This window comes from Triticum dicoccoides, chromosome 7A (genome assembly GCF_002162155.2).
Source record: "Triticum dicoccoides isolate Atlit2015 ecotype Zavitan chromosome 7A, WEW_v2.0, whole genome shotgun sequence".
Classification (NCBI taxonomy): Eukaryota; Viridiplantae; Streptophyta; class Magnoliopsida; order Poales; family Poaceae; genus Triticum; species Triticum dicoccoides.
Genome location: NC_041392.1, coordinates 10256853 through 10264870, shown reverse-complemented (window position 1 = coordinate 10264870; position 8018 = coordinate 10256853). Strand labels below are relative to the sequence as shown.

The 8018-nt window shown below is 39.9% G+C and overlaps 1 protein-coding gene across 1 annotated transcript; it reads left to right on the top strand.

The window, feature by feature from the left end:
- The first annotated feature begins 920 nt into the window (after positions 1 to 920).
- On the top strand, positions 921 to 5545 carry LOC119332839. Its single transcript, XM_037605966.1, has 2 exons — positions 921 to 1088; positions 5129 to 5545. The coding sequence occupies exons 1-2, from the start codon at positions 921 to 923 to the stop codon at positions 5543 to 5545; spliced, it is 585 nt and encodes a 194-aa protein (XP_037461863.1).
- The last annotated feature ends 2473 nt before the right edge of the window (positions 5546 to 8018 follow it).

The following is an 8018-nucleotide window of genomic DNA, read 5'->3' as shown; positions in this document are numbered from 1 at the left end:
CACCATGTGTACTGCATCTGACTTCAAATTGCATTGCATCTGCTATGCAGTTGATTGATTTTTGAAATACAAGGTATTGCATGGGGCGTACAGTTCACATCCGGCAAAAGTGAACCGCAACACAAATTGAAACCGAACTGCATGAGTTCTTTTTTCTTTCCTATATCTTCTTATGTAAACTTGTCTCGATTGAATGGTTGAGGCTTTGTGAACTGCGTTACTTTTTCTTTTTAATAACATTCTTTATTAACTTATCTGGACTTCATGAACGAGAGCGAGTGAACTGTAACATTTTTTGCTATATCATTTTGTATTTCACTTTTTTGTTTTTAAATATCTTTTCTACATATTTTTTAGTTCCTTTTTTGTTTTATTTTTCAAATTTTACGTGGGACGAAGTTTACTATATTCTATGAACTTTTTTGCATTTTTCTACCCGAGGTGAACTGCAATAGTTTTTCTATCTTTTTCTGTAAACGTGTCTCGATTACATGGTCAATGCTAGTGGTTTGCATTATCCATTTTGTATATTTTTGTCTTTTCAAACCATTTTTTATAAACGCATCAGGACTGTCGGGTCGAGCATAATGCATTGCATCGATCGAGTGCACAGCGAAACAAAATGGAGTGAACCGTGTCATGAACTGAAATGAATAAAGAGCATACTGTTTAATTTTCAAAGATGAGTAAACATATACCAACATAAGTTACATACAAGTACCACACGGCCAAAAATGCAAAAAGAACAATTACACACACGAACTGCTCTATATTTTACACAGCACATAGGAATGCCGCCGGTGAAGAACTGCACTCTGTCGAAACCCAAAGTCGAACTGCACTCTATGTCAAACCGTGTTGCAGCAAATTAAAATTTTGAACTAGAAAAGTAAACAGACGCGGTTTTGCAGTACGACTCGATGCGGAGTGCATGGTTCAACACTTCGCAGGACTTGTCGACGACCATCGGGTGGAGTGGTCAAGGCAAGCAGAATGATCTTGAGGGCGAGAAGGAAGGTGCAGGCAAAGCATGCACCGCAGTTGTTGGAGAGGCTATGCTCACCGGTGGGGAGGCCGGGCACGGAGGCGTAGTAGGGAGGGGGTGATGCGGGGGCTCGATCTGGTGCGTGCAAGGAGGCCAACACCTTACAACGGTGACCATTTGTGGTGGCGACCGGAAATAGCTGGGGGAAGTCAGGGTCGCCAGGGGTGGTGCTCTGGGGAGGGAGATCGTGAAGGGTTGTGGAAGAGGATTGCGGGGAAGGAGAGGCACATTTTGTGTTGTGGAAGGGGGCTGGCGGTGGGTGCGTGGGGCGCCGTGGTGGTCGGGGGTTGTCCCATGGTTGCCGGCTGCTGGGCAGGTGGTTGTGGGCAGCGGGTTGGGGTAGGTGGTGGTGGTGTGGGGTGCCGCGATGGTAGGGGTGTAGGTTTGTGGAGCTCGTGGGAGAATGGTGGCTCGCAGGGGAAGTGGGTGGTCGTGGCAGGAGGGTCGGGTTTTTATTCTGTTTTCGTCTTCGCTAGTTCGGGACGCAAGTAGAATAAGGTGGTTTTGTTAGTAGAATAAGGTCTTAAGGGTGTTAGTATAATAGAACCACCATCATAACCCATTTATAGGGTTAGCACTACTAGGAGCATGTACTCCTTGTGGTATGCGCGGTGGGTGAGAGATCAAACTGTTGTCCTCACACTAGGGAAGCTAGTCCATAGCCATTGTAGTAACACAGGATTAGTACATACGAAGGCAGCCCAGTATATATGAACTATAATCCAAGGCTGATTAAAACTTGTTTTAAAATTTCAAGCGTAATTTCTTAAAAGGAAAATCTTTTTGAAACGCGAACATTATATGGGAACTAAAAAAATAAGAACAAAAAATTGAATACAAGAATATTTTATAAACTATGAACATTATTTGCGAACAACTTCCAAAAAGATGAACATTTTTAAAAGTTGTGAACAAAATTTGAAAACTGTTGCATTTTTAGAATATGTAAACAATTTGGAAAACAGGAGCATATTTTGAAATTCCGAAATATTTTAGAATTTCTGCACAAAAATTAAACATGTGAACATTTTTTGAATTTATGAACAAAATTAGAAACAGGAATATTTTTAAATATGTGAACAAATTTTGAAAATGAAAATATGTTTTGAATTTTTGAACAAATTTGCTAAAACGGGAATAAATTTTGGTGTTCTAGAATTTTTTTATATTTGTGAACAAAATTTCATAACAGGATTTGTTTTTGAAATTCCCAAACATTTTTTCATTTATGAACAAACTTTTAACATGTGAACATGTTTTAAAATTTCCAAGAAATTTTTTAAAAATGGGAATTTTTTTGAAACCAAAGAAATTTTGTTTTGTGAACGAAACGTTAAAAGGTGAACATTTTTTGAATTACCGAACATTTTTTGCAACAAAGTGAACAAATTTTGGAATTTATGAACATAATTTGAAAACCAGAAAATTTTGCGTAAAAATGAAATATTTGTAAAATATGAACATTTTTTGGAAAAGAAAAAGAAATATAAGAAAGAAAAATGAAAATGAAAAGAAAAGAAAAAGGATAGAAAGAAACAAAAAAATAAGTAAAGGAAAGGAAACACAGAGAGAAAAGAAAAAAAACAGGAAAATATTAACAGAACAGAAAAAATCCGGTTCAGGTACCTTCTAGAAGGTTCCCAAAACCGGAAACGCTGAAACCGCTTAAACAGGCCGGCCCAATCTGACCGATCGCCTGTGCTAACCTGCGACATTTCAGGGAATTCCTATACGGTGGATCCTATATGACGCTCGTGAGTGTCCAGGAGCTGCACCTTCGCTGAAGCGAGTCCCCACTTGGGCCGGCCCACGTACGATTTCCTGTGCTGTTTTCCTTCGCTGTTCGCTGTCGTTTCCTTCGCTGCTTCTGCAGTTTTTTTTAATTTCTTCTGCGGTTTTTTGCCTCCAGTTTTTCACTGTTTTATCCGGCTTTCTGTTGTTTTGTTTCGTTTTTTTTTATTTTTCTGTTTTGGTTCCTTTTCTGTTTCATTATTTTTTATTTTTCTGTCTGGTTTTTTCTGTTTTCTTCTTTTTATTTGCGTATTATATAAAATGTTCACCGTGTATTACAAGAAATTTCATTGTATTAAGAAAAATGTTCATTGTATATTATGAAAATTGTTCACCTTTGTGTATAAACATGTTCATCGTGTATTACGAAAATGTTCATCAATGTATTATAAAACTGTTCAATGTTTTTTTACTAAATGTTGAATGTGTATTAAAAAATTGTTCAACACACACATATTCATATTGTTTCAAAAATGTTCATCAAGCATTATTTAAAATGTTCAATGGATATAAAAATGTTCAGTAAATATATTTTGCAATTTTTTCTTTTTTTTTGGTTTTTCAACGAGTATACAAATGTTCACTATGTTTCTTAATTTTGTTCAGTGTATATTACACAATGTTCAATGTGTATTCCTAAATTGTTCGACGTATTTTCACAAATGTTCAGTACGTGTCCGAAAATTGTTAAGCGTGTATATTCATATTTTCTTTTAAAAATGTTCATCGTATATTATTTCAAATACTCAACTTACTTTAATAAAATGTTCAACTGGTACCGCAAAATGTTCAACGGATGTTATAATATGTTATGTGTACTTTAAAAAAAAGATTCAACAGTGTATGGTACTTAAACTTTCGCGCCTCGAATTATTATAAGAGTTCACTGGTTCCATCGGTTAGCAACGCTAGCTCTAGATAAGGAGGTCCTGAGTTCTAACTCTCTTGCGGGCACATGAATTTTGTTTCTTTTTTTACTTGTGAGCTCGTTTCCTCCTAATGGGCCGGCCCATGCGCTCTTCCTTCAGCGAAGGCTCGACCATTTGCCGCCCGCGCGCGGCAAATAGGAGCTCTCTTCCTATACGGCGCTTTTAGCGAGAGCTCCTCTTCAGCGCCTTATGCGCCTGAACAGCTCGCTGGCGCACACGGCCGCACCTTGTTGGGCCGGCCCATGAAGGAGGATCGCAGCGAGGTCGAAAATAGCAAAAAAGTGCGTTTCCTGGATTTCGTCGAACTCAGGTCGCTTACTTCTTCTCTGAGTTTAGCTAACCACTAGAGCCATAGGACATACGTGACATAAAACAGCGACAACAGTATAAGAATAGCATGGCTACGTTATTTATTTGCATAATACCATCTGTTATATCACTTCGATTTTTGAATTATTCTGAAAATATCCTGAATTTGAAAACACTCGTCGTTTTTGAAGAAAAGTTCACAAACTCAAAAACGTTCATCAATTTTGAAAAAAGTTCGTGAAAAATGAAAAAAAATCATAGATTTTGAAAAAAGACCATTGAATTTGAGAAAAGTTCATCAAATTGGGAAAAACTTCAACGAATTTGAAAAAAAGTTCATCAGATTTTAAAAAAGTTCATCAAAGTTGAATAAGAGTTCATCAAATTAAAAAAGTTCATCAAATTTGAAAACATTTAATAGAATTTGAAAAAAGTTCACCGAATCGGAAGCAAAAGTTCATCCATTTTGTGAGATATAGAAAAAAAGTTCAACTTCTATGAAATGTTTTCAAATTTGATGAACTTTCTTTTAATTTGATGAACTCTTATTCAACTTTGATGATCTTTTTTAAAATCTGATGAACTATTTTTCAAATTCGTTGAAATTTTTCCCAATTTGATGATCTTTTTTCAAATTCGATGGTCTTTTTTCAAAATCGATGAAATTTTTTCATTTTTTCACGAACTTTTTTCAAAATCGATGAACGTTTTTTAGTTTGTGAACTGTTCTTCAAAAATGACGAGTGTTTTCAAATTCAGGATATTTTTCAGAACAATTCAAAAATCAAAGTGATATAAGAGATGGTATTATGCAAATAAATAACGTGGCCATGCTGTTCTTATACTGTTGTCGCTGTTTTATGTCACGTATGTCCTATGGCTCTAGTGGTTAGCTAAACTCAGAGAAGAAGTAAGCGACCTGAGTTCGTTGAAATCCAGGAAACACACTTTTTTGCAATTTTCGACCTCACTGCGATCCTCCTTCATGGGCCGGCCCAACAAGGTGCGGCCGTGTGCGCCAGCGAGCTGTGCGGGCGCATAAGGCGCCGAATAGGACAAAAGGAGCTCCCATGCCAAGGACCTCCGTGACCTGTCCCTTGTCGCCGTCGACATCCTCAAGATTCGTGTGGCAGCTGCCGGCGGCAAGGTGAAGGAAGCACTCCAGAAAGACAAGAAAGGTACGGAGGAGGCGCTCGGCCTCAGGTATTGCCAGGTGGACTACGATGTCACTATCGGCACCCTCGATCTCTGCGACGCCATGCTCAGGGACTTCCATGTCCCCAGGGGCGACGCAGACTGCCTGTGGTCCTTTGAACTGCCCGAGTGTGTGGAGAAGGCGACTGACCATGTCAGCGACTGCTGGCATGATCTTCACATGGATAGCCAGCCACTTATCAACGAAAACAAGGAGCTGATCAAGCTGGGTGACCTCAACAATGTCTTGCTAGGGCCATATGACTTTGATAGTTAATAATCTATTTTCTGCCAGAAACAATGTTCATGTAAAACCAACATTACTTTCGTTTGAAATAATAATAATAATGTTGTTTCGATATCGAGTATACCCCCCACCCCCGAGAAACACTCATACCGTGCAAAAAATCTCAAATATTTTCAAACTATTGAATTCAAACGCTCAACTGATAGTTAAATATGTGGCATCTCTTAATGAACATCATGACAGGTCATGGCCTAGGTGGCAAAGCCAAGGTTTCCGCGGCAGCAAGTCTCGGGTTCGAGTCTGGATGCAAAAAGTAAAAACGTCGAACTCACGACGTGTGACCAAGCGGCAGCTAAGGGTGAAGAGCCTGAGGATGAACGGCCAATATGGTAGGGCAGGCTTTGTGGTTCTTTTTTTTGAACAAGGGCAGGCTTTGTGTTCTTTAAGAGTAACTAGCAAACATGCCCATGTGTTTCAACGGGGGAGAAAAAGTCACCCTCATACACACTCTCGAGACATCAGTAAATCCCTTCAAATATTTTACGATGTCACATGACAAATAACATGATAAGTGGTGTTGCGCAAAAAAATAAAGATGGGTTGATTTTTGAAGTGTACTCAAAATGTTTTTAACTTATTAGACAACAAAAATATCTACCTAGTTGGAGGTATCTCATTACACATTCTGAAGAGCCTGGGGATGAACAACCAATACGGTAGGGAAGGCTTTGTGGTTCTTTTCTTTTCGAACAAGGGCATGTTTTGTGTTCTTTAAGAGTAACTAGCAAACATGCCCATGCGTTTCAAGAGGGAGAAAAAGTCACCTCTCATACACACTCTCAAGATATCAGTAAATCCCTTCAAATATTTCAGGATGTCACATGACAAATAACATGATAAGTGGTGTTGCGCAAAAAAAAGATGGATTGATTTTTGAAGTGTACTCAAGATGTTTTTAACTTATTAGACAACAAAAATATCTACCTAGTTGGAGGTATCTCATTACACATTTGTTGTTTCGTCCTTGGTGATGCCCAACAAATATTTGTGGTGCGATGAAAATAACAAAGTACATTTAGTAATTAATGATAGCATCACTATAAGAAAATACACTTCCGTGATGATACGTGTTTGTCACAGTAGGTCACGTTTTCTGTCATGCATGTACATCCATCACAATTTTATGACAGAATCAAGATAGTCATACCTGTGTTGTCGTACAGGTGTTCCATGACATTAACAAAATTATCATCACGGAAGTGTCCACTTCCATGACGATAAATTGCACGTCATAGAATTGCTTTCGTCAAGGGTGACCGACACGTGGCATCGACCGTAACGGGTCGTCGTTAAGCTATTGAGTCCGGTTTTGGATCCGATAACCCGTTAACACCCTGGACTAATGGGGATTTTTCACGTGTAAAATTCTCATTGCCCGGAGGAAACACGTGTTTGCTCACCGTTGGGACAGATGTCATCCACTCATTGGACAGGAGGCGCCTATGATACATCGACACGTGGCACGGCCCAACAGAGGCTCACTCCGGTGAAAAGGCCGGCCTAGCTAAAGGACCACCATGTTTTTTCAGACACTAGTGGGCTGGCCCGTTAACACCCTGCGATATTTTGGGCCAAATTGAGGCTCATACCAGATCAGGCCCGTTCACAGCCTGTCGTGTTTTGGGCCAAATGACGGCTTATATCGGACCAGTCCCCTTAACAGGCCACTGTTATTTTCGGCTCGTTCTAAGATAGGTTTGTATTTTAGCCTGTTAAATGCACGTTTACCAGTTCGGCCCCATAATAGTTTCGGCCTGTTAGCGGCCCATGGTGCTTCTCGGACGTTGTCGTCCCGGTTTAACTTTAGGCCATTTAACGGCCCATGCAGAAACTGGGCTATTTCTTGCCCGAAGTAACTTTAGGCCTCTTAACGGCCCGTAGTCTTCGTGGATAAATTTCAGCCCAACTAGCCTATCGGCCTGTTAATGGCCCGTGTAATAGTTGGGCCTAATTATAGCCCGCGTTGAATCCAGCCTGCTTACAGCCCATCTGTTAATGGCCTGTGACACTTTTAGGCCTATGGCCCGTGTAGATACCGGCCTGCTTAAAGCCCATAATTTTATTGGGCCAAACAGGCCCGAGATATATTTTAGCTTGTTAACTGCTCGTCCTATTTGGGCCAAACATGGGCCTTAGGCAGTTTCGGCCTGTATTGGACCGTGAATTTTTCAGCTCAACGCTAGCCCAATCTAGGTTTTAGCCTGTTAAAATCCCTTGGTATTCTCTGGCCCAGCTGGCCAGAACTTTACTCGGCCTGTTAAAGGCGGGAAACAACTATAGGTTTAGACCTGCTACTGGTCCAAGATGATTATAGGTCCATGTTTTGGCCCATATGAGTAAGGGGCCGGCCTGAAGACCGACAACACTGAGATCCACTGAACCTTCCGGCCTAAATTACAGCATACCGACCAAGAATAAACCTAGACTATACAAAAAAGAAATT